Source organism: Channa argus, chromosome 13, assembly GCF_033026475.1.
Source record: "Channa argus isolate prfri chromosome 13, Channa argus male v1.0, whole genome shotgun sequence".
Taxonomy (NCBI): Eukaryota; Metazoa; Chordata; class Actinopteri; order Anabantiformes; family Channidae; genus Channa; species Channa argus.
Window position 1 is genome coordinate 22,086,651 of NC_090209.1, and position 27,571 is coordinate 22,114,221.

Sequence of the window (27,571 nt, forward strand, 5' to 3'; positions counted from 1 at the left end):
TTCTCAGCAAATTTTAACTGGACATTTAACTTTGGTTAGAAAAATAAAAAAAAAAACAGTTTGTTAATATTAGAGGACCTTTGATTGAATAATTACAATCATAATGTCTTACCCGGCCTAATGTTTGGAGCAACGAGCTTGTGACTGAACGGTGAAAGAAGCAGTATTTGCCCCTCCCTCATCAACACCACTGTGGTGCCCTAAAGCAAGGCCCTTTGTCAGTGGAGCTGCTCAGACTGGTTGTTCTTGGCAGCTGCCAGGTGTGTGAAGTGTCTTTGTCCTGCTCAAGGAGAAAAGCAGATTTTAGCACTGAGACAAGTTATCCTATTCAAATATGATGATCCTAATAACACGTGTGTGTGTGTGTGTGTGTAGATGAACTAGTCCAAATCCTGGTGCTAAAAAGGAAAATATTTGATACAGTTATTAAACCATTTGGCTGCATTTTGACTCACATTAGCAGTAAAACCACAGGTAAAGTAATTTTATTACATTCATTTCTATCAAATGTCTCACATCATCATGACCCTGTAACTTGATCCTCGGAGGTGTTAAGCAAGTACGTGCAGCAGGAAATTTGTACTGTACAAATTTGCAGTACTTGTACTTTACTGAAGTATTTCAATTTGAGGTTACTATTTTACTCCCCACAAAAAACGTTTTCCATAATTTGCATACAATTGCAAGTCGGTCAAATAAATCTGGATGACAGATTTGACATTTATATCGAAAGCATTGCATTTAATGCTGAATACAATACAATTTTGTACTGTAGTTCTTGAATGTTTGTATTTTGAGTAAAGCTTTTAAAGTGATAATTCTACTTGACGTGTATTTTTTTTTTGACATTTACTTGCACTTTTACTTAGTATTGCTTTTGCTATTCTGGCCAAGCTATTCCATCAACTAACTAACTGTTCTGTTTCAACACATCGCTTCCCTCCATCCCCAAATGTATAAGTTTGGGCCTGAAGAACTGTAGTCATCTGCACAGAGCCCTGAGCTCAAATCCATCCAACGCCTTTAGGATGACATGATAAGGAAGAAGATAGCCAGGTCTCATCCCCCACTGGCCGCTGGGTACCCCAGTGCCATCTCACAACGATGGAGGCCATTATAGCAGCAGATTCTGAGGCTCAGGGTTTGGGAATCGATTTCCTCGTAAAAACAGTGGGTATTCTACACATATGTTTTTCACCCATACCCATGTAAGACTTGTCTTACCATTAATATTTATGCCACAGCTATCAGCTCTTTCAGGTGCTTATTTTTTATTTTTTTTGCTTAGCGCGAAATGGAAACAGGTGATAGTGAATAAACCATGAGTGCTTTAAATCAGTTCTAAGAAAAACATTCTGCATATTAAAGCGGTTCAATCTGTTTACTAAATCAACCATTTAAAGCCGCGTTGATGGAGGGAGGCTCAGCGAACAAACAACAATATACGATGATCAAGTTTTTGTCCCTTTATGTTTCAATTTCAGGAGTTACGAGTGAACACGAACGTAGTCAAACGTCATATCAAAACACAACAAGGTATTTGTCAAAACAGTTAACAGTGTCTAATTCAAACTTGCACATTCTTCGCTTCTGGACATTCATAAAAACACCTACATACGATATTTATTATTAGAGACATTAATGTAAAAGCTCAACTGTAAGCGAACAGAAAGGGAAACATGTGCGGTGCCGTATATACATTGAAATCATCTTTTTTTTTTTAACAATTAAAAAGGAGGCTGAATACAGACGTCCATCCAGAAGACAAAGATAAGAGACGGGCAAAAAAGCTCTTCTACATTAAAAAACAAAACAAAATCACAACAGGTCGCTTTGCCCTCAGGACGCTTTTTGAAACTGCTGGTGTCTTGCAAAGACCTTACAGTACATATCTGTTGCTTATGACCTGGGGAGCAGGCCACACCGCTGCAAAATATCAAAAATACATGTCTCTCAACAGGGAACTCCACAAGCTTTAATGGCTAAAATTACGTGTACCAGATTTCTGCGAGACACTGTGCACACAAGTAAAGCTCTGGAAATCTACAAAGGAGAATATACAGTGAAGCCGGAGGAATGCATATCACTTTGAGATATATTTCTCTGGTATTTTTTTTTGGTTTTTCTTTTTTGTTTGTTGCAATGACAACACCAACTTGAACACTTGTTATTCCCCAACATGCAGAAACTTGACAATTCCGACTAATTATTGTAAGTTTGTAACACGTAAAACAGAATAAACATCCCTCTGAGCCACCACCATCACACTGACATCAAACACGTCTTGTGACACATGAGAACACGGATGGTTTTAGTTCTTCATGAATCCACAGGGTTCTCTCTGAATTGCCGGGATGCTTGAATTTCTGTTGTACCTAATGTATAACGTCAGTTGCATCATGTCATGCGTCTGCACTGTGTGAATTAGTCTAGGAATGTACAGTAGTCATGCATAATAAAGATACCCTGCTATACACATGATGGACACAAGGTGGCAGGCTTTGCCCACTTTGTACACAGCTCCAGGTCTGCCTGGGAATAAAATGTCAAGTCATGGCAGGGGGAGAGGGAGGAACATGCATGGGGGCAAACATTCAAATGGGAGTCGGGTATATTGCTTTTTGGAGTATGTGCATTTTTTTTTCCCCACTCAGATTTCTCTCCCAATAAATATGCATACACAGGCTTATAAAAGGAAACTAACGGCGGCACTCGGCTGCAGCCCACTTTATTGTTGCTACTGCAAACTCTCATCTGTTTCTCCCATTGTTCTTTACCTTAAGGCATCAAACTCATTTCTGGATACTCTCCTCTCCGTCTCTTTCCACCACACTGTTTTTATTTCTTTCTATTCTCTCCATTTTTTTCTTCACTCTTTCCTTTCTTTCTTCCTTCCTTCCTTCCTTCCTCCCGCTCTCCTCCTCCACGTCTCTGCAGGGCAGCTGGAGAGATTGGCATTTCTCTAACAGTGGGGGGGGGGGCCTCAGCCCACGCTGGGCAACGAGAAGGTGGGTGTGGCCTGGCAGACAGAAGGCTGTGTGTGTGTGTGTGTGTGTGTGTGTGTGTGTGTGTGTGTGTGTGTGTGTGTGTGTGTGTGTGTGTGTGTGTGAGTGATAATAACACACATGTGACATGAAGCCCTACACTAGACCTGCTAACACTTGTCTGCATGACATAAACATGAGAGACTCAAAGGGCTTCCCCGAATCCTCATTTCCAATTCATCCGTTTGGGTTACACTAATTACTCGGCAGCCACTGTTTCAGTTTGGAGAGGTTAGGCGGAGCTCAATGATAATGAAGAAGCTAAAGTATAAATCACAAACACCTGTCCTCCTCGTGACCAATTACTCCAATGAATTCCAGTCAAGCTGTGGCCGAAAATAGCCCCCATGCACCTGATGCGTGCTGGCATATACTGCTAGTCAAGAGATCCAAATGTGTTTTAGGGAATATCGTAAATTAAACTGAGTGTCTTTCACTACCTGGGACTTGAGCCAAATGGGAGAAACTGCTGAGGACAAGGACACATGAAAACCCTAATGGGGAGGGGAGGGACTGTCTTTCATACAGTAAATGAAAAGTGTTATATAACAAGGTGAGCAGGAAAGGGAAAGAGGAAGGTGAGCAGCAGGTGAGGCTGGGATGACCGGTCGCTGTGTTGGTGTAATGTGCTGTTGATAAGAGAGGAAGAGGGCAAGTTACAGGTTGAACCTTCTGCTCTTTTAAAATGACAAATGATGGTCTGGGAGGGGAGCACACAGTAGATAAGCGCAGGGGGAAGAAGAAAGAGAGAGCGAGAGGAGTTGAGAGGCTGCGGCGCTGTGTCGGGGTCAGATATGCCGGTGAAGCTGGGGCAATGGGGAGGAGGAGAGGGCCGGTCGCGGTTCGATTCCTCTGCTTTTCATAAAAGACAGCAGCTGGTCGGGGATCTCGGCGAGGACGTCTTTAGCCAGCCGGGCCATGCTGAGGACCTGGTTGCCAGATCTGTCGATGTAGTCTCTGAAAGGAACGAACTGGGAGAAGGTGGAAATGATACCTTTGGATTATTGATTAGAAATGACATGTGCAGTACATGTTGCAGTTATTAACCAGGTTAAAAGAAATGTTGGTAACATCTTGTAGGAGCGTTTGAAAGAGGCTGCATCGCTGCCACTGAAGCTCTAATTAATACCCAGTGTCACACTCACCCCAGCCCTCTTTTATTCTCATCAGTTCTGCCGTCTACTTCAGAATGTCATACAGTGCACGAGCCCATAAGTGTGACTGATGTCTTATTGCTGCTTTCTCATATGTTCTCACAGTTGCTGGCTTTTCGCACGTCCCACCCAGATGTAGTCCTGCCGACCATCCAGTCACACACTCGCTTCTCAAACTGATTCAGCTGTGACGATTTAAAAGTATTTCTTTTGTTTATATGAATAGAAGACGACATTTAAGTTTAAGCAAATTAACTAAACCCAGCTTCATTACCCCAAATGCTACTCAACCTTTGACAATGATGTGAGTGTGTAATAAAGACTCAAACCAGGATGAAGAATGAGCTGCGGAGGTCTGCTCACTTCCAGCTCACTTCTTTGCAACCCCAGCTCCCAGATTCCTCTGTCTTTTTGATTTATGTTGAAACATGTTCATTCACTTTGTTTTAAGGTTATGGAGACGATTCATTGAGTGATACATTCACTAAGATGCAGACAGTTTATGCTTGCTGTGTTGTAAGCATCTCACTATGCCAGACCTAGCAGTAGTGTTGTCAAGACATTATATCAGCCACAACATTGAAACCACTGATAGATGAAGAACAAATCTACAGTAATATATCTTTTTACAAAGGCACCTGTCAAGGGGTGGGATATATTAGGCAGCAAGAGAACCGTTAGTTGTTGATGTTGATGTGTCTGAAGCAGGAAAAATGACCAATTGTGAAAATCCGAGCGACTTTGAAAAAAGCAAAATTGTGATGGGCAGACGTCTCCAAAACAGCAGGTCTTGGTTGTTCCCAGTAAATGGCCGCTTACATTGGGCTTTTATCCAAAGCGCTTTACAGTGTTGCTTCTCATTCACCCATTCACACACACACACACACCCAAAAATTTAATCCTCCCTCTGTCCTTAGAAAATGTCCGCAGAGGATTTTTCCAAGGGCAGAGAAAGGCCAATGGTCAATTGCACTGGGTTTATGAATTGCACCAGGAGGCTTTGACCCCGTTAACATCATGACCTAAAAGTTTTCCTGGCGAACTAAGCACCTTTTTGTGAATTGCTGCCTCCCACTGGTCAAGAAGTATCATTGCCTCATTTGTTGCTACTGTACTCGATTGTTGTAAGTCAGCTGTAAGTGTTTTTCACCCTGCAATCACCTCTAACTTGATGAAAACTAGTAAGAAGTGCGTATTGTTGATAAGTTTTTGTAAAGTTAACAAAAAAGTAAGTTAAGATTAGTGAATTAAGATGTGAGTACAAAAGCAACAACAACAACAACAACACATTTTCAAATGACGTATGAGTCTCTACATGAACAAATTGCTTGTGCAATTGCTCATTACTTTGTACTAACGTGCACATTAGTACAAAGAAAATAAACCTGTTGCAACTGAATAGGAGTCAAAATAAAAGTTTAAGGTTTACAGCTTAAAGTGACCGACGTGGCTTTTTTGTATCCAGTGTGCTGCACTGAAGGGAGTCATCATATTGAATCAGTAACAGCATGAAAGCCTGGCTTTGTAAAGTGATTAAACCTCCTTTTTTTTTTGCTGCTACAAGTGTAAACATGATGATTAAATTATTGTCATTATACAGTTAAAGCCAATCAAAGCATTACTGTGTGCATGCAAATGTGATTGCTGCTGTTAGTGAAACAAAGTGGAGGAACAAGAATTTCAAAACGCGATGGTAATATCAATACAGCGTTGGCACCAGAGCATAAATGATCCCACTATTAACTCGGCGTAGGGTCACGTTACACACATACTACTTAAAGTTTTATTGTCTAATGATTCATTTCTCTATGCGATACCCCCCTTTCGGCAAATAGCCACTGCAACTTTCACACTGCAGGCCTCTCAACTCGATGTCTAGCCACAATAAATTTCCCATCATTTTCAAGTGCTCATTTATCATAGCGTGCTCTGGCTGCTAACTGCACTGCCATACAAAAACTAAACAATACATTGTTATCAGAGGCCTTTGCATTTGCTTCCCATTTGTGTTCTCGTATCTCTGAACGGTTCTCTAGAATTGCTATTTACCGTTGCCAGATCTGGCTTTATCAGACCCTGATGGAGTTACCACTCGCTCTTTGTAAAACTCAACACAACAATAATTCAGAGGAAGAGATTCTCTCAACTGTTGAGCCTTGAAGTGATAAAGAACAATGTCTTAGAGAGTAAATGTTTGTGCTCTATTTATTTTTCGGGGGCACAACATTGTTCACCTTCCCATTTTATGGGAAGGTATTTTCAACAACATCCTTACAGACACTAAAAAAATAAAATGCTTCTGCTGATGGTGATGTCTGTCAGTCTGCAGCCTTTATGGGGACTAAAAAAATAAAATAGGATTAAAAATAGGTTAATAAAAAATGATATCCTTTAATAATACTTTAAGGTTTACAGCTTAAACATACAGTCTCCATGATAGATAGACTGGCGGCCTGTCCAGAGGTTTACACTGTCTCTCCACCGATGACAGCTGGGATAGGGTCCAGCCCCCCATGACACCGTGGTAAGCAGTCTGAATGGTGTGAGTGTAAAAATGCCACGGCCACAGCTACTCGTGTCCAAGGTTTACCTTGGAGTGAGGTCAAAGGCAGTAAAGTCAGCAAGGATTTATTATTTAATACAAGTGACCCTTTGGCCTTGCTTCTAATTGGACATTGGAGCTGTTGTGTGGCCCACCGTGCTGTGGATGGCACTTCCAGTGTGCATTTAAATGTGCGTTATGAGTTATGAGGGATGAATCCCACATGCTGCTGATGTTGACAGAAACATGCTCACATCTAACCCGCGAAGTTAAATAGAATTATGATGAGTACCTGTACAATGTCTCTCTCAGCAAGACGTCCTCTGGAGGATACTCTCACCTCATCACCATCCAGCTCTTCCATTGCTGAAAAGAGAGCACGACAGAGAGAGTGTGACTCAATTCTGGAAACCACTGACGGAGAAGGTACAGGGTGTTCTTTTATATTTTCATAATGCAATTGCTGAAGTGGAAACACAGCATGTGAGTAAGAACCGTTATTCAGTGGAGACTGCTTTAAGCACTTCGGGTACCAAAAATGTCATTCCTCCAGCAAAAATGATGCACAATTACATTACAGGTCAGAATATTTAAATTATTCTGACCACTCATGGGAAAAGCTCAATAGCTTTAGAGTAAAGCCACAGGGAGCCATTTTAACTATGGCCACACATAGGAAGAGGTGTTTGCTCCAAAGCTGCGCTCCAGTGGAGATGTCATTGTGAGGGGTCTTCAAACACCTGCGGAAGACTGTACATTCAGGATCTGGAGGATGTGCAGCGTGGCCGTGTACAAAGTGAGGTCAAACGAGCGGAGAGGTTCACACAGAACTAACAGAAAGTTAAAGGACAAACATTAGGATGCACAGCGTGAGACTGAGAGTGACATCACGAGAACAGGCAGAAAACATGCTCAGTAAAGCTCAAAGACTCGAGACGGAGCAGATAAACACAGGCACATCCACACATGCGTCTTCCTGCAGTGGTGAGCGCACTCACTCTGGCATAATGCATTCGGTGGCCTCGTACCCCGACCTTAACCGCAACCATTACAAACATTAAAAGCAAGCCTTCACCCTCAAACGTCCCTTTGAAGATGCGAGGACCGACAAAAATGTCCTCGCATCCACACGTTTGTTCATATGACCGTAGAAAAATGTACATAAACACACACACACACACACACACTGTGGGGCACAATTAGGCCAATTTGACCTTGTTACTTCCCGACAAGCCTGAGTGTTTTCACTACCAACCCAACCATTCCATTGCTTAAACGGGTAGAAACCAACGGGCCATCAAACATGATCATGAGGTGCTAAGTCATCACACACTGGTGAGCAGTAACAGCCCACACCCACACACCCACACACACACTCTCACAAACAGTCCCCACTCATTCATTGATCTGTGAGCTGTACGATGGCTGCACACTCGACTCTATCGACTTTCTGCAGCAGTTCTCCAGGGAAAGGGACCAACATACTGGCGTGTATGAAGAAGCAATTACGATACAGCTGCTGTAGTGGTTTCTTGTTAGCTCACTAGCCATTGGTGATTGCCTTCAAATCAGATCGCAGTCAAGGTCAAAGTCAAACGCTGCCTTTCACATATTTCTCCCCTCGCTATTTCAAGGTTATTCGATTCAATTGAAGCGGTTTACGTCTCAGATTTATTCAGCGCACACTTCTTGACGGCGCATCAAATTCCGCTCAGTGCTAAAGAGGTGACTCTCACATAATAAACGCACAGGTGACCCACTTTATGGTAATTGGCACTCCAAGCAGCAAGGGGATGACCTACAACAACAACAGCAACACAGAGCATTCGGCACGGATACAAGAAAGAAAGAGGAAACTAGGTTAATACGGAGAAATGTGAGCAGCATCCATTCATCATCCAGGAGTCGTGTCTCTTTTTTCTCTCCCTTGTTTTCTGGTGTCTTTGCCGTCTCTCTCTTTCTGGGTTTTTGATCCTTTCTCCCATATGTGCCAACAATGTGCTTGGGTTTAGGCTCTTTTGTTCAGGCCTTCATGATTCACGGAGAGGATGCAGCTAAGCTCAGTTCTTATTTCGTGGCCACCTCTGGAAGTTGCTTAGTATCTTCCAACATCCAACTTAAACAAGATCTAACTAAACAGCTATGTCCATGATTTATAATGTTGTCATTCTGATATAATGTAATGCAAGTCAAGGGTCCGAGCACATCCCCCTGGAGATTGTGAAGTGTATAAATAAAGTAAACTGGTCTAACCAGTTCAAGAATTGCCACATAGCAACTGTAAATGTGTATTTGAATAAATACACCACACACAGTCAGCTAGACAGGTGAAAAGAAGATGTGGTAGGAAGGAGCATCTCCCTTTAGTCACGGGGGTTTTACAGGGTTTAAGGGTTTAAAACCACCGCGCATATTAACAGATTCCCTAGATTATCAAAGTAAACCACGGGTAGTTAATGACATGCAATACAAACATTTTATTCCTCATTAGTTTACACATGCAAGAAATATTACAGCAGCGACAAATGATTACTCATCAAAGTTGCATTAGAAGCCATGAAAGACAGAAATGATTGCAGGTTGCGGGAATCACCTGTGTGTTTATTATCTAAGATGCATTTACGACTGAAAACATTGTGACAGATAGTGACGCTTTGTCATTAAGTGTGGCCTTCCTCTGGTCTGTTACTTTAATGTTGAAATACTTATTGAAAAGTACATGAAACGTGTGAATTCTTACAGTGTAACTACTGTGTAACTGCAGCTAAATTACAGCCCTCATTTGTTCTACCTACCGCATAACAACAGGTAATGAAGGGGTTTAGATATAGTAATTTTTGAAAGAAGAGGCAGCAGCGCTACCACACAACACTCACCATCAAACTCAGCAGGGCCGACACCTACGATGATTATGGACAAAGGCAGTGATGCAGCCTGCACAGGGGACAAAAAAAAAGAAAAAAAGGGGTGAAAATGTATTAGATTTTTAGGACGCAAGTTATCTGCAGACTTTAGGAGAAGAAACATACAATTATTCAGTGTAGTGAGCATTGTGCTGCAAAAATATACGAACTGATTCAAAGTCTTGCTTCACCAAGTGAATATGAAGCACAGATGATTAGTATCATTTAGAGCGTTTGAAGCAAATTTGTGAGACTTCTAGATTTATTCGTAAATTTGACGTTATACATTTAAGTTAGTTAAAGTGGAGAATGACGTTACATATCATAATCTGCGATAGTTTGCCGTGACAGAACTTCCTCAGAACAAAACACAACTGGATCACACAACCATCAGAGCTGAGTTTGACAGAAACGACTAAAGGTGACATCAGTGACATAATGAACACAAAGATGTCTGGGTGAATTATTAAGGTTAATATTTAGATTTTTTTCGGAATTCTAACACACATCAACCAGTTTTATTCAAACAAAACAGAAAAACAAATTCACCCAGAAATAGCCCGGAGCCCGCTCCTGCCCTACCCCCACCAGAGACCATGACAAACATCAGTAGCAGGTGTAGCTGAGAGAAAATCATTGCTATCCATCAGTACCTGTGTGTATTTGTTTACAGAAAATGTGTGTGTCTGTGTGTGCATGTGTGTGTGCGTGTGTTCACTCACATTGACCACAGCCTCTTTGGTCTGAACCATGTCAGATATCACTCCATCTGTGATCATCAACAGGACAAAGTACTGAGAGCCATCTGTAATCTCTGCTGCACAGCTGGGACACACACACACACACACACACACACACACACACACGAAACAGGTTAGTATTTACATTCTGCTTGTGCACCTGAGTAGCAGACTCCCAAGGAAAATACAAATCACACCTGACTGCTGGTCTCTAATCATATATTGTCTGAATTAAACTTCACATGAATTCATCTTCATGTTGTGTTGACCTGCACACATCTTTGTTTTCCTGCTCTGTTGACTGGATTTTGAAATATAAATTCTGAAAAAAACACTCTATTACTCATTAACTATGACATTTAGGTTTTGTTGTCGTTGTTGTTTCTAATCTCTGGACCCTTCGGTAACCCCCCCCCCCATTGAACAGTGTGGAGCCAATCACAGTTTAGCATTGTTTAGCCAGGCCTGTTAAACTTTTTCCCACTTTTACAAAAACAGTAACACGAGAAAACGGTGAGGAATAGGTCGTGTGAAACGTAGGCTTTAGTAATTTAAAATGAATGAGGGGGACAAGACTTCTCCAACCACTCCGGCCTCAAAAATAAACAGAGAGCAGAATTAGCACCTTTCCGACAGTTTCAACTTAAAAACTGAGAAATGATACCATTGATTGTATCATTTGGTATCAATGGTACCAACAAAAGTTACAAAAATACATACATAATGTAATACATACTATTTAACAGATATAACTGTGCTCTTTGGTTAGAAGGTTTTTGATGTAAAAGTAAACAACAACCCCCACTCAAGTGGATCTGATCCCCTCCCACATCGTGACAACACCTTTGTTCTAGGATGCTGTTCCCACACCAGAGCGGTGAGTTATTTACCGCCTAAAACTCCAACCTTGAGCAATAGAGGGACCCTTCAAAAATAACAAGCAGCAAAAACACAGCATGTGGAGGAAAAGAAAATAACGTGGCCGGGCTTTTTCTCTTTTCAGTGCTGAGGAAAACAATTGCACAATATCAGTCCGGACTTGATATGATGCCAGATGAGTTCAAGAGTGTTGCAACATTTAGCTGTTTACGTGTCCCTTCGTGTGTCCTTCACTTGCGGTTTACGTAGCTACAGTTCTGTAAAAAGATCAAATCAATTACCTGTTACTTAGTTGTTACGCCTGGCTGATCTGAGCTGATGTTCCTCTGTGTGTACATTTTGTATCTACGTGTGTGGTTGTACATGTGTATGGGATTTTCGCTTCATGTTAGGATGAGTGTGTGTGTTATCGACTCTATTTGCTTGCATTTTTACAGTGGGTGACCTCTGTGCTACTTCAGTGCCTCTTGCTGCTCGACACTGTGGTGCAAAACACAGGGTGTTATAAAAAAAACAATGAAAAAACACACAAAATATGAAAATATTACCTGAGGCAGTCAAATCCTTTGTTTTTGTTAAAGCCGTTATTCGTTGTGTCGTGTTAAAGCAGATCTTAGCTTTTAGGGAGTGAAAACAGACAGAGATTAACCACTTTTTGTTTTTTTTGACTCGTATGAATGACTGGTTTTAGTTCTGATTTTAGTTTAATTTCTACCGTATCACAGAATATATTTTCTGTTTCAGAAGCAGCAAAGTTTTGGGCTGGGTTATACTAGAAATAATCTAAGTTGACAGAAATTAAGATGTTGAAACCCAAAATAGTTTTTCCTCCCAAAGAAACGACCTAGTAAAGTGTCCAAAAAGTGAGTCTGAAAATGTTCTGAATCAACTACAGTCAGGTGCAAATATTTGCATCCCTGTATTTGAAAATGGCAAAAAGAATAAAACAAAGATTTTTTTTAATCAACATAATATTTAATTTACATTCAACTGGTTTAATTTTTGTATCGTCAAACATTTAGTTTTTTTTTTTAATAATTATTGTCATTTTTCAATTCATTTATCATGAAGGATGCAAATGTTCTCACTGATATAATTTTCAGTGTTTAACTATGACTTGTTGTTACTTATGATGGTGAACATCTGCTTGGTACGGGAATCTAAAATACTTTTTAGGTGCTAAACTTTGTGGCTGCCTTGAATAAACATCAAAATAATAATAATACTGACATTTTAAATAAAAATGTAATATTTTAGTCAGAGCATTTGATTTAACAGACTCCCAATTAAACTGGTTTCTGAGAGAAAAGGAAGATGTGTGTCATGTACATTTGGCTTTGGGTTGAGAAACTGAACAATTGTAGCAGCAGACAGAACACAAAGTGTCTGTTTCCAGTTTTAAATGCAAAGTCCTGTACAATGGCGTTTTAGTGTCAGCAGCTGCTCTGTTTCCCATTTTGATGGATTATTATGATGGAGCATTTAGCCAGATTAATTTGTATGCCGATGATACAGTCATCTATAATGTTGCCCTCTCTCTCTGACCTCCAAATTATCCTCGCATTATCCCATTACCAATTAAAATCAACTTTTGAAATGTACACAAAAGCTAATTTAGAACTTTCTTTAAAATGAGTTCCCACTCTGTAAGATAGAATTACTCTTTCAACAACGGACTAAAATGAAGAAAAGGGCTGGTTATGGAGATATGTTGAAATATGACTGAATGACAAGGTTACATATTTAAATTCATGGCCATGAGAAGAAACTTGCACCCTCATAGGCTTCGGTTGCGTTTCAACAAATGCTTTGACTTTGCAAAATTAAAAGGTTTACTATTTTGTGTCTGCGTTCATTGGAAATAATCCTGCATACCTCATCTGGTACTGGATCATAAACTCATCATTGCAATTTATTTGCTAACATGATGGATTTCACCAAAAACATCTTTAAAGGCATTTGTGGTAAACTCCCTGTATGTCTCCCTCTGAAAAATGTTTGTCATTTTTTGAAAAAGCTATTAGACCATCAAGATGAATAATATTCAGTGGGCTATAGTTTGTACTGGATATCGCTTAAGTGCATCTTGACATCACGCATCACAGGCCTCGAATAATTAACAAGACAAATTTAATTTGGAAACACAACGTTCATACCAGGCATTAAAAGGTTTTGAAGAATGTAACAGTTTTTCAGTCATTCTGTTCGTTGTTTATGCCTCAGATCCTATGTGACTGTGATACTGTATATGTGGACAGTGTTTGTAACTATGTTAGTTACTCTATGCAGTTTGGTATCTTGATAACTGTCTAATACTTCATTGATAAGGAGATACATTATCTCATCAAGTCAGTTATCAGCCCAGTAAATCACTGTGTCAGAATCAGACGATCTCTGGTGTCGTAATTATGACATGAGCCATAGCAAGCATTGGTGATGTTGTTCAAATCCGTGTAGGAAGCAGGTTGTGGTGGACGGATGTCCAAAAAACACATAACCATTAAAATGACAGACAGCTGCTTGTTGCCATTTGACTTCATGCAGGAACACGTCCATATTCTTTTCTGGAATTTCTCCTGTTTTCTCTGTGAGGATTGTTTGTACGAATGTTCCAAGTCAGATTCACCAAACGGTCAAAACTGGACAAAGTTAATGTAAATAACTCCTTTTAGACTGATCAGTGTGTGTTCATTTGTAGCTGAGATAGACCATTAGCATAATCAGATTGTAATTGTTAACAAATGATGATTGACTTTGTTTTATTTAATATATAAATAATAGATAAATAAATATATAATAATACAGACATGATTGGATGCCAACATCCATCTATAACAATTTATCCTGTCTAGGGTTGCAGGGGATGGGTACACCCTGGACAGGTCGCCAGTCTGTCTCAGGGCCAAAACAGAGAGACACACACAGACAGACAGACCATTCACACTCACATTCATACCTACGGCCAACTTGGACTCACCAATCAACGTAACATGCATGTCTTTAGACTGCTGGAGGACACCGACGTACCCTGAGGATACCCACGCAAGCATGGAGAGAACATGCAAACTCCACACAGAAAGGCCCTGGTCGTTTGGGGACGTGAACCCGTAACCTTCTAGCAACCTCCGTGCTGCCCCTGCCACCAAAATTCGAGCATGTCTGCTCAAAATGTATTTTCTGATGATACAATGTATGGAAGAAACAAACAGATAATAAGTTGATGGGATGGTGTAATCTCTATTGGATATGTTGATGTGCCATCTACTGGCATTGTTCTATGATTAAAAATTGTTCTCTGGAGAAACAAAAATCTGGACAAAAAGTCTAAGTGTGCCAGAAATCTTCAGGTCATTGACAACCACGTCGCCTCTGACTCAAGGGGATGCAGGTTTGCCCTCTACAGCGTCAATGATCAAATCCTAACTATCCCCGTGTGCACCCCAACTCATTGGACAGGCACTGGTTGTATCTCATCTCGATTTCTACAAAGCCCTGCTGATGGTGCTAGTACTGTGCACAATCAAACCCCTCCAGATGATCCAGAATGCAGCAGCACGTCTCACTTTTGATCAGCCAATCATCAGCTCTTCAGATCTCTGCACTGGCTTCCTGTAGCTGCTTGCATCAGGTTCAAAGTAAGTCGCTTTGGATTAAAGCATCTGCCAAATGACTAAATGTAAATGTGAATGCAAAAAGGTTCTTATGAGTCATGTTTCCCCAAGCTTTGATCCATGTCTATAATTACAAAAGAAAAAAAAAATAGACAGAAGTGCCCTTTTGGTTAAAAGAAAACAAAACCCTATTCATGGAAATGTACCCTTAATCTTAAAGGTGCATTTATAAAAAAAAAAACTTACTTTGCCACTTTGTTGATAACAGGTGCAAAATTGGTGGGTCCATATAGCTGCACCGTCCTCAGGCTCTGGAAATAAGCTTCAAGAACCCCCTCTATTCCCACACAGTTTGGATTATCATTGTCACCGCTCTGCAACAGACAGCAAAGCAGAAGTGCACTGTTTACATTCATACATCCAGTATTCAAACACTTCAGTAAACGGATTCATTATTCTCTGTTCATTGGTCATACGACACCAAGATTTGTTAATTGTAAATTATCTCAATTAACACTTGAAATGATGAAGGCACTTGAAAAATGACAAGATTATACAACACATAAACAAAATACAAACATGACCCTGATGACAAGTAATAACTAAAAAAAGCCTTTTGCAAAGACTCCACCAGACACCTTCACTATTTATCTCTGTCATAACATTTGTCGGTAATTCTTTAAATGAAGTAGAATACAAGTAGAAACTTCAGTTATCCGTCATTATCATGCTTGTGTGGTTCCATAGCCACTTACTACCCAACAATGGGCCACGTTTATACGTCTGGTAATTTGCCAACATGTACTGGGCGTAGTAAATATGACAGAAGCAAGTAAAATAACTTACAGGGAGTTTGCCTAGGGAGGTGGTCAGGGTGGATGGGTGGGTAATGAAACACAACACTTAGGAAAAAATAAAGACACCTGTTATAAACCTACAGTCCAGTCAGTGTTCTGACTTTAGTCAATAATGTTTTGTTTATTTCATCTCGAAATCGCCACCATTTCCCTAACAATAACCTAACTATGTGCCTAAACCTTAACTTGTGATTCTTGTGGCTGATAAATGTAATTTTATGCATTGTTACAATGCCACATTTAACATTATAACCATGTCAGGCTCATAGTAGTGCATGATAAAGACCTGCTGTAGTTTTTGGTAAGTAGAGCAGGGATCTATTAAGATAGGCTGATGGGGAGCCACCGAATAGCTTCATAACATCCAAAAAAGGTGCCAAACAATTTGCTGTTTAAACCAAACCTGCTATGGGTGCGTTGAATTCGCCCGTGTTCGTGTCTTACCAGTGGGAAGGCGTGGGAGATCTTGCCATCGGGGGGCAGCTTAGCTCCAAAACCATAAGCAGGAAAGAGCTTGTCGCTGTCGTAGTCCTGGATAATTTCACCCACTGCTTTCAGGGCCATGGCATATGCATTCATTTGGTAAGGACTCATGTAGTGGAGGGAGGTCGGCTGGGATGGGTTTCCTTAAAAGAAGATGCGCGCGCACACACAGAACACACACACACAGAGAAGTGAATTATAGTGAGTATGTCACTCTCCCTTTCTTTTTCACCTGTGAAGTAATAGAAACAATATATCACCAGTGCAAAGCAGGAGATGACTGATGCCAAGAAAATACCACACACTCCATCTTTCTGACAGGATCCCCAAAAGTGACACGTGGCATTTGCATTTTAATTTTATTTTTAGAGGTAGATTTGATGAGCTAAATCAAGAGCTGCGCTTTTAACAGTAATTTGATAATTGCAGGAAAGGAAAAAAAGGATGCGTATTACTGCTGAAAACATTTAGGAATCAAATAAACATGAATATTACTGCAGTTATGAGTTTAAGCAATCACAGTACAGGCTCAGAAACTGGCCTCATATTTCAGGCAGTAAAATTATTGCGCATATAAAGGCTTGGATTTTCTCCACCATTATGAAACCAGTGTCCTGCTTTAAGACGATGAAAGGAGGCAGATGATCTAATTAGCCACGATAGACACCTGGCAACAACGTATTTCTCCTAATCCAATCACACACACATTTACCGGTTGGCTGCACTATACACAACGTAACAAACACCTAACTGTAACAATCTATTCAAGACCCCCATGTCCCAACCATCACATGGGGTAAGTGCCTCTCGGGCACGAAGTAAACGCTTTCACATCTGCAGTGGTTAAAACAAAAAAGACAGAGGCAACTGCAGTTGTGAGACAGTTGTACTTGGGCACCAGACTAAGAGGGTTGTAAAGAACCACCGCACACTATATTGCAAACAAGTTGCTCCTTTTTGGAACGATAATAGCTCCTCGTGATTTTCCTAATTCATTGACTTTAATCTTGAAAATACTGTTTAATCCAGTTGCAAAATTTTGTGCCACTGTACTAAGATATGATTTTTGTAGGTTTTTGTTAAAATTAACTAATTTGTACTTACATTTTTTGAAACCTTCTAATGAAGTGGGCCCATTCATTTACCTTGTGGTGTGTCGTTTTTCTAATGTTCCTGTGAATATTATATTATATTCTTTGGTAACACTTTAGATTGCAGCCTGCAACTTACAGGGTAAATACAGCGAACTTACTGTGTACTTATTAGTAACAACAGTGTACCTCCACTGTACCTATGGATACATATTTGTTATTACTTGATAACAATACGCAACCTTTGGGGAATAACAGGGTACCAAGGTGAGAATAAGAAAAATAACTACAATTTAAGTATTTTGTAGTTAAAGGGTACTTATTAAATATTACATGATAGGTGTGGATTCTTACGGTGTAACTACTGTGTAACTACATTAAAGAAGAGGGTAAGAGGGCCCACTTTAAATTACAGCCCTCATTTGTTGTACCTAGTGTATAAAAACGGGTAACAAAGCAATCATGCTTTCATTTTTATTGCATGGGAAACCAATTTAAATCCGTTGAGCTTCAGTATTTTTTAACAACTTATTGATATTGATTGTTATCTGTAGTTACACACTAGTTACACTGTAAGTACAACAATTGTGGGCTGTAATTTAAAGTGGAGCCTCTTCCCCTCTAATAATATCAATAAATACATAGTATGTTTGCTGTGCTTACCCTGTACATCACAGGCTGTAATCTAAAGTCTTATGATTATTTTATTAAATATGTGAGCGATCATGCACAAAAAGGCCGGGATCGAAAATAAAGACAGACCAAAATTGTTAAAAATAAGCAATTCATTTTTTTAAAAGACAAGTTAGTATTGAATAAATTGGAGTTTTGACATGACAGTGGCACTAGAGGAAAAAATAAGAGCGTCAGTGTTACTGTATTAGAGCTCGTTGTGAAACTTGCATGCACTGGTGGATTAGCAGTCACACGAATCCCTCTGATAGATATTTTAGTTTAGACTGACTAAAAACTCACCAGGCACAGCCCCTGGCATTTTGCATATTTTCCAGAATGTTTAACTATTACTTTATCACTGGTCACATATCATACAAGGTGGTCATATGTTATATTGAAAGGCCTGGGTCGATGGGAGTTTCATGCTTTTCTACCTATTGGCACTCAAAGCACTTTACACTGCTTCTTATTCACCCATTCGCACTCACAATCTCACACACACACATACTCATACACCGAATTGGTTATTTTTTCTGGCCAACGCTCACCGGGAGCAACTAAGTTGGGGTTCAGTGTCTTGCTCAAGGACACTTCGACATGTGACTGGAGAAGTCGGGGATTGAACCAACAACTGTGAGATTGGTGGACAACCGCTCTGCCTTCATGCGGCACAGTCGCCCCCAAAAGTTACACGTTTCAAATATATCAGACAGTGACTTACCATTGGATGCTGTGAAATCTATAGCAACGGTGAAGTTCAGTTGGGTTCTGTTGCAAATAGGGTGGGAATCAAAGAGGGGAAAGCAGATAAACAAAAAAGAGCATCACACTTGTGCTTCTTCATGAATATTGTTTAACTAACACACACACACACACACACACCCAAACAATGAACTGCAATACAATCAGCTTACTGGTTCACTGGCTAATTGGTATGGTGGAACAATATTCCCTCCACCATCTTGAAGGTCTAATTAGTTAAAACACATGGAACCAGTAATTAAAAGTGAATGAAGTGAATGAATTAGGTATTTACAAATTGTCCATGCCAATGCAAACATCCCTGCATCTTTAAAGGCAATATGAATTCAGTAGGATGCTCACAAAAAAAAAAAAAAATGTGTTTGGGAAATCTAATCCAGAATCTTTAGATGAGTCCACACACACACACACACACACACACAATCTAAATGGAGGCTACTGACACTCACTGTGAGACGACCTTAATTATTATTCCACTCACCCCCCTCGGATGAAATCCACAAAGGTATACTCAGACTCCACTTTGAAGGACAGCAGAGTTACCTGGTGAACACACAAGCCGACAGATACACACACCCACGCATGCCGTCGCACACACAGAGAGAATGACAAACAGAGGAGGGAGAAGAAGGGACCAGGGCCAGGTGGACAGGAAGGCAAAACCACAAACAGGTGGCCAGACAGTGAAAAAATCCGTGAGAGAGAAGCAGATGTAAGAGGTGATGATACTAATGAAAATATATTTGAGGAAAAAAAATAAATAAAAAATACAAATTCATATTGAATGACAGGCAGATATGGGAGAGGTGGGTGGACTCACAGTTCCAGAATTGATGTATTTCTTCTTTTTGCCTTTCTTCTTGGGATTTAAAACCTGCCGGTGATGGAGAAAAGCGAGTCAGTGATCTAGATGGTGCTTGTAAAACCACTTCATAGCCTGGAATGATGTTTAATAATGAACATGAATAATTCAGCACATTATCTGGTAGTCCATGAATTATAACCAATATTATGTTCAACTGTGTGTATATAGAGCGTAGAGAAGACAAAAATCAACAGTGGTAGGTAAAGGGATTAAACGATCCCGTCATCATTACAAATGTGGTTTTGTTAACTCTATCTTCTCTCTCGGGAAAGATGCTTGACTTTTATGATTTCTTCATTCATTGTGCTACAGTTGTATTATGAATTGGTTTGTGTATTTGGTCAGTTGAGCTGTTATTAAGTTGTGGGCAGTGGAGTTTAATGGCTTTTTAAATGTATTTTACCTGAAGTTCAAAAGTTCTTCATTTTGCTTGGACAGTTAATTTTTTAAATTAGAGACTCTCCTTTAAAATACCACTCTCTGGTTCATTTGTACAATTAGAAAGCAACTGAAAAACAACCAGCATAGATGTGTTACTGTGCGGTGACGTGAAGCAGCAAGCATTTGGAGATTTGTTTGTATGGAAGAGGCTGTGGTAAATGAAGGGGTCAGGGAGGCAGAGTTCACATACAGTGTCAAACTTTAACCAGTCACGAGGCAAAATAAGAAATTTAAGACGAAAATTTGGGGTTTGAACCAAACCTACCTAACATGTTTAGTTAGTGGAGGAGCATAACACCAACCAAACAACTTTCCCACTTACAGTCCCACACACTCGCTCTCAAACTACATCAGTGGCTCACTGTTTCGCTCAGCCAACCACCACCAGGCTTCCAGAAGCTGGCCAATAAGAACACAGTGGACTTGGGATGAAGAAGGGCCTCAAGCATGATTTACACTTGTGTATTGAATCAACATCTTAGGTCTTGTGGAGGTTCTGCGAAGCTGTGGACCCTTACACCCCACCCCCTCTCTGATATGCACCTCCCCAGATATACAACAGCTGTTATTGGTCCACTGGGACCATCTGCCTCAAGCAGTTCAGAGATAGTCCAGACCATCTCCTTCAACATTGCACACTCATATGTGCTCACAATGAAGTAGGCCACTTGTGTAGCCTTGGGCCTAGAGTCAACGCAGGCCCACAAGTCATTCTTCAAAGAAACAGGAGGTGAAACAAAGATTTTCAAACAGAACTGTAAAACAACTGCATAAAGGTCCCTTCGTTCCAATAAGCGATTTCTGGAAATGTTAGTTGTCTAAAACTATTCCAGTAGAGCTTCAGAATAAAAATCTTCTTCTTTTCCTTTCGTCTGTTCCCTTTCAGGGGTCACCACAGCGAATCTTGTCCCTCCATCTAACCCTGTCCTCTGCATCCTCTTCTCTCACACCAACTAACTTCATGTCCTCTCTCACTACATCCCAAAATCTCGTTATTGGTCTTATGCACAGTCTCTCCTCTGAACATGTCCAAACCAACATTCAAAGTCCCTACTGTCAGTTCTACTGTCGTGTCTCTCTGCCTACGAACACGCCTTCCTCCTTGCACAAGAAGACATTGGCTTGTGCCTCCTTGTGGTTGCATGTGCTCCCTTCTGGTCACATTAGCTTGAGAATAAAATTACAAGCGGACATTATGCATTTCATACCTTAATAAGCTTTTCAACTTGCACATACAGTATGTTTCGCATATATATATATATATATATATATATATATATATTTTTTTTTTAATTAGTGTGTTCTTTTGCTTCTTGTCTGCTAATTTGGTCCAAGTTGCAATGACCCACGAGTAGAAATTTTAGTGTGAAAGTCTAGAATGCAAATGTAATAGTTCTCTCTCAAATGCTGAATGTTGTAAAGCAACATATGGCTGAAATCAATAACAGGCTGCTTAATGATGTCGCTGCCACACAAACATGTTTTATTTGTAGTTGCTGTTTGTTACGCAGACAGTGAGAATTCTAATTTCAGGTCAACTTTAAAGGGGCACATTTAGATGTCGTTGTCAGTTTGGATTTAAAAGTTTTGTCTGGTTTATCTATAAGTAAGTGTAAATCTGTACCATCCACTACAGAAAGCAAACATTTGGTGGGAGTGGAAGGAATTACAGCTCAGCGCTCAGAGGACTTCACGTGAAGAGCGTGATGAGAAACAACAAATCAGCCCCATGACGTTGCGTCCTACCTCATAGACATTGAACTGGTTCTGCCCCCGAGACAGCTCTCTGTAGCTGGTGGTGAACTCGCCAATAAAGTCATGGCTGTAGACAAACAACACCCACACAGACAAGCAAAGTATGAACACATATTTCATCATCTGAGCCAAACTGTCATGTCTTTGTCTCTATTCACAATTCCATCTTTGTTCTTGTCAGTCTCCCAGTCGATCTGCACCATCGCTTTACTTAGCTGCATAATCAGTTTGCCAAACTCTTCACATTTTCACCCACAGAGTAAACACAAAGCATTTCATTTCCTTCAGGCATTTGAGAGACATCAATGTGAATCAAGAGGATGTAGTGAAACGTTATCCACAGATGCGTTTACCTTCCATCTCGATCCCAGTCGTAGACGTCTACCTTCACAGTCCTGGAACAGAAAGAGAATATCTTTTCTGAAGATCGGCTGTTTACCAGATCATCTCTTTTCATATAAAATGAGAATCCAAATATCTGTTTAATAAAACCACATTAAAAAAAGCTTTTAGCCCATCACACCGGGAACAGAACATGTGCACATTCACAGATTCATTATAGTCACACTGAAGAGAATTATGGGCAAAGCAGCTGCAGGATATTTTTTTGAATTACAGTCCCTGTCTTTGTTCAGACTGATTTCCAGCCAGTTAACATCATCAATTTCACATTCAGGTGACAAAATGAAAAAAAAAAAAAAAAAATAGCTACATGAGGTGCAGTTATGACTTTATGCTAAATTTATACAGTGACACTTGCTGGCTTTTGACAACTCTGCTGCATATTAGTGCCAGTATTTTGATAGCTTCTGTTTTCTAATTTCAAATTTCATTACTAGAAATTTGCTCTCTTCACTGTATATGTGTGTTCAGATAGAAAACAAAGAGAATTTTAAACTTTTTAATTTCATTTTAAACTCAGTGACCCTGTCGGATCTCAGAACACACTATGGAACTTTTAATCTGCTTGTTTTGGTCCTAGTTTAGATAATACATGTAACTGAACGTCATAAAACTTCCCTACATTAAAGTATCTCTTTACTTCTGGCTGAAAAATGCCTCCAGATGACATCACTTGGAAAAACATTCAGTTCAGACTATGGAGTTTGTAATCATGGGCAACCTGGTTTTCCAGAGCCCCTCCAGGTGACATCATCTAAACCCCCGAATGATGAAAAACTATTTAAAACCATTCATGTACATGTTCACCCTAAACTAAACCCACAGAGTTGAAAATTGAAGTTGCCTTTTAACAGGAACTCCACTTCTTATTTTCATATAATTTCTCACTATTAGCAGACTTAGCTTTGCCTCAGGTCATTCCACATAAACGCTAATATCTGCTCCTATTCATTATCATAAACAAATATAATTTACCTTGTGCTAAAATAAGTGATGTGGCTATAAATGGTAATTTTCTTAAAAATAGTTGTAATACTATATACTGTGTTTGTGACCTATTTTTAACGATGATTTGAGGCTAATGGCAGAAAAATACAAAAATAAAAAGATTTGCATCGAGACAAGGATACCGTTGCTTCTGATGGTAGATTTTCATGGCATTTGTTGGAAATGAAAAAATATAAAGAATAATTGTACCCTTATTCTTTAAAGGAATAGACTGACATCTAATGAAATATGTATTTTTGTTATCAAGATTCAGATGAGAAGAGTGACACCAATACGCAGCTGGGGGACTGTTAGTTTAGCTTAGTCCTGGCTGCTTCATATTTATCAGACAGACATGAGAGGTGTATTAATCAGATTATCTAACTCTATGTAAGAAAGCAAATAAGCCTTTTTTTCTATGTTTCAAAATGTCTAAATGGAAAACGACTCTTTTAGATAAGCTGTCTGAAACGTGAAAAAGAGTCTTTTCAACATTCAGATACGAATAAAAGGATGATAATACATAAAAGCCTAAGATGATTTCCTATTACTGCAAGTGTGGCGCTGTACGCACATTTTCATGCAGTACTGTACAGTGCGTGTGCGCCTCACAGCTGTCACAGCCACCCGCCACTCCAACCTAACTCTAAACCTACTGCACGGTGCTGTGTGAAAACTGATTCAGTCTCAATAACACCAGTGCTGGTCCCTGGGACACCAAGACCGACTGCTGGCATTATTCTGACCGCCCCAGCAACAGATGATGTCACATCCACACAAGAGCCGGCCTGTGCCTAAAGTGAAGTGTGCTTGTGTTGCTTAAGCGAGCAGCCATAAAAATCCAACATCTCTGCTGTTTCTATTCTAATGTTTCACCTCCAGCTTCCTTCAGTGTCTAAAGGGGTAATTAAATACCTGAGGGAGACATTTTATTCACTCTTCATTTGAATACTTAGGAGATTTGTGCTTACCTGTCGTAGTCCCCATTGCAGAGAGCCCTAACAGGGATGGTGAAGGACTGCCATACTGGGTTCAGTGTGTTCTTAACCACCTCTGTCTTATGGCAGATGGTAAACCTGCCAGGAAAATAACAAACATAAGGCCACTGAAGGGATGGCATATTCATATGACTCACATTAATGCTAATTCCACATCAATTCTCAGCAGTTTCCTCTTCAATGCTACACACGGCTGTTTTGATGGTTGTTGTGTCTTTTTATATGTGCTTAATTATATCTAGAGGAACACAACACAATTGCAGATGGAGGTTTATTGCTATAAACATCCCTCCAAGGCAAAGCATTGGCAAGAAGTGATCATTTTAATGACTGGGATAAGCTTCAATTTGTTTGATAGAAAAAAAAAACTTACAAAGTTGATTTAGGAAACAAACTTTAACCAGATGAAACCATTCACTTTTATGTGAATGGATATACACTTTCTTTGACTTATTTTGTTCGTTTAAATTTATACAATTGCATTTTTTATTAATATGCAGCACAAGAACAACAACCAGTAATAACAACGTAACCTCCATGACCTCCGTGATCGATTTAGTGGTGAGGCATGGATCAGGACGAGGGTATAGAACTATTTCTGAAGCTGCGAGTCTTCCCAACAGCAGAGTGGCCTCAATCACAACGAGCAGGAAAAGGTTTAGAACCTCCTGGAAAGGGATATCACCGCCTGCTCGTGTCAGCCAAACAGCATTTAAAGGACTCTGACAGTATATGGAAAGAGATTCTGCGGTCGGATGAAACAAAGACTGAATAAAATGAAACAAAAACAAAAAACGTTCACTGTGTTTTTACAGTTTTGGTACGAATTATTCATACATAGGTAAAACTACAACACAATCAACTGTGCAATACTTTCTGGTGTCCTGTTTTTCAGAAACTGGGACGTATAACTTACAATGATCATTCCAGGATTTCTAAACTTCTTTAAAGGTGGCGTATAGTACTTTTTGTTGTTTTTTTTCCCTAAAAGAAAAGAATATAATCTATTCATACGTAAAGTATGGTAGAAGTTTGTATTAATTAATGTACACACAGAATTTTGTGTACATCTATGTGTTTCTATGTATTTCTGTATTCAAATCTCAAAATTTGTATTAATGGAAATAGATCCAATAGAATTTAGAATAGAATAGAATTTCTACTGCAATTCATGCTCCTCAATGGTACATGCATATAAAATAAAACTATAAGAGAATATTATCTGAAATAACTAATTAGCTCAGCAGCTAATTCTGTAAAAATGGGCCTCTGTACTCTCAGCTTCCTTAATTTCCCTGTCAGATTAGTCTTTCTCATTTGCTTTAGTACATTTCTCAGACAAGAAATTAAATTCTCAAAACTACTTGTTCAGCCTCCACTTCACAGTCACGTGTGCACATTATAGCGTTCTGGTGATCAAATTGCAAATGCTTTGCTTCAATATGTGGTGCAGCCAATGTTGCTCAATATACAATATTACTTCTAAAAACATGTAGGCATCAGTTTATTCATGAACCCAATAAATGCAAAACTGATGATTGCAATTTGTCTTGCACATTGTCATAATCTGATAATTCACCAGCAGCAATCTGTGCCTGAGCATGAAACAGGGGATCACAGTAATCAAACAAATCAGATTGCAGGGTACGAACTGTCTCCTGGAAACAGTCTTCCACATACCCTAATTTGAAACTTTGTAGTGTTCACTATCATAAAAATGTATTTCACGAGATAAACAATTTTAAGTAAATGATGAGGGCTCTTGTGTTTTCTGAAATTAACTTATGTTTTACAAATGTTAAGGATGATTTAACCAATGGACTAAAGCAACTGAGAAAATCTGCATCATTGGCAGTTGACAGAAATTGTTCTGTTGTATGTATGCGTTTATCTGCCAAGTTACAGAACATAATACTATAATCCCCAGATTTAAAAAGCCTGAATTAAGCCTGTATCTAAAGTCAGCCTGTATTTAACCTGAATTAAAATAAAAGCTGGTTAAAGAATAATGAAAACGTGTAACTCTAAGGTCTAAAGTGTTTGTGACAAATATTCAAAAAGCTCCTTTCCATTTTGAAGGAAGCACTTAAGAGACAGTTCCCAACTTCAGTCTTCAATATTAGATAATATGGTTTAAGTAAGTCTCTGATCAAATCCTATCTGTTTAGTGCACGTTAGGTCCTCGTATTCAAATGTTAAATGTGTTTCCTTCCCTGGCAGCAGCCCATAAAAGTGTGACACATTGCTGCAGATTGCCTAAGGTGTAGCAGTGGTTGGCAAAAAGTTTTAGTCTTATAGATGAACTTTTGAGTCCACCCAGAATGCTCACGTTCCATCCTCGTTACTCCGGTAGAAGACCAGGAAGGGGTCCGACTTGCCAAAAAAGTCTTTCTTATCCAGCTTGTTGGCACACAACTGCATGGTAGCAATATCCTGAGAGAAAAGACGAGGGGCTTTAGCTGGACACGAACACAATTATTCTGATGCAACCCATTTCTTAGCGAGACACAGGCACATCACACGCGGATCTGTGAATGTCTCTAAATGCAGAGTAAAAATGCATGCATAATGATGGGGATGCAAATGTGGATCGTACTCCTCAACACGAGCAGTCAGAAGGCCTTAATAACCAGTGCCTACATTGGTGTGATTGCAATCCGGCGTTTCGTTTCAATAATTCACTCTATTAGTGGGCGAAACTGATTTTATTATGGGATGTGTGTAATATAGTCAGAGAGGAAGGGGGCATGGCTTCATACATATGTATGGGTGGTTACAGCAGTTAATGAGGAGCTGTGGCATTGCTGCCACCGTGCAGATTAGATAGATAGATAGACTGTACAGTACATACGTAGAGATAGATAACGAGGCTTTTGCCTCAAGAAGCAAGGCCTCGTGGGAAACCTTGGGAAAAGCTTGTCACTGACAGATAGGGGTTGTCAACACACTAACACACACATGCACACACACACTTATCAAAATTTCTGAAGAGCATTTGGATCTTGTCAGGAGCAAAACCTCCCAGAGTAATGATGGTAAACACAACCAAGATAAACCTGTTCACATAATGGTCTCTGGAGCAATCAGACACACACACACACACACACACACAGAAGAAAACTCAGTTAGTATGTGACTGCCTGGTTGGTATTAATATATTATTGTGTCAGGGAAATGGCAAAATTGAAAGAGAAAATCACTTCATTGCTCATAGTTCATAGCAGGAAACCATCTTGACAGTTAATTTCTGGATAACACAGCTTTACTTGTTTATCAGCACTAAAAAGTGAACAAATAAAGTTGAGACCTGGGGTCCCGATTAATTCATTTGCAGACTGTGTGTGTTGCTTGTTGATCTTTGAAAGATTGCCCCATCGCTACC

The 27,571-nt window shown here is 39.8% G+C and overlaps 1 protein-coding gene across 4 annotated transcripts in view; it reads right to left on the reverse strand.

Moving 5' to 3' along the window:
* Positions 1 to 1,451: 1,451 nt before the first annotated feature.
* Positions 1,452 to 27,571, reverse strand: part of LOC137139517 (copine-9-like) — a 76,593-nt gene continuing 50,473 nt past the window's right edge. For all 4 annotated transcript variants that reach the window (XM_067526862.1, XM_067526861.1, XM_067526863.1 and 1 more), the window contains 13 exons: positions 26,519 to 26,622; positions 24,163 to 24,267; positions 22,156 to 22,197; positions 21,794 to 21,869; positions 19,562 to 19,615; positions 19,223 to 19,284; positions 18,701 to 18,747; positions 16,175 to 16,356; positions 15,120 to 15,247; positions 10,366 to 10,468; positions 9,617 to 9,674; positions 7,033 to 7,106; positions 1,452 to 4,015 (listed from right to left, as the gene is read on the reverse strand). In XM_067526862.1, the coding sequence (XP_067382963.1) occupies positions 3,833 to 4,015; positions 7,033 to 7,106; positions 9,617 to 9,674; positions 10,366 to 10,468; positions 15,120 to 15,247; positions 16,175 to 16,356; positions 18,701 to 18,747; positions 19,223 to 19,284; positions 19,562 to 19,615; positions 21,794 to 21,869; positions 22,156 to 22,197; positions 24,163 to 24,267; positions 26,519 to 26,622 (1,218 nt within the window). In that variant the 3' untranslated portion in view covers positions 1,452 to 3,832. The remainder of the gene's footprint in view (positions 4,016 to 7,032; positions 7,107 to 9,616; positions 9,675 to 10,365; positions 10,469 to 15,119; positions 15,248 to 16,174; positions 16,357 to 18,700; positions 18,748 to 19,222; positions 19,285 to 19,561; positions 19,616 to 21,793; positions 21,870 to 22,155; positions 22,198 to 24,162; positions 24,268 to 26,518; positions 26,623 to 27,571) is intronic.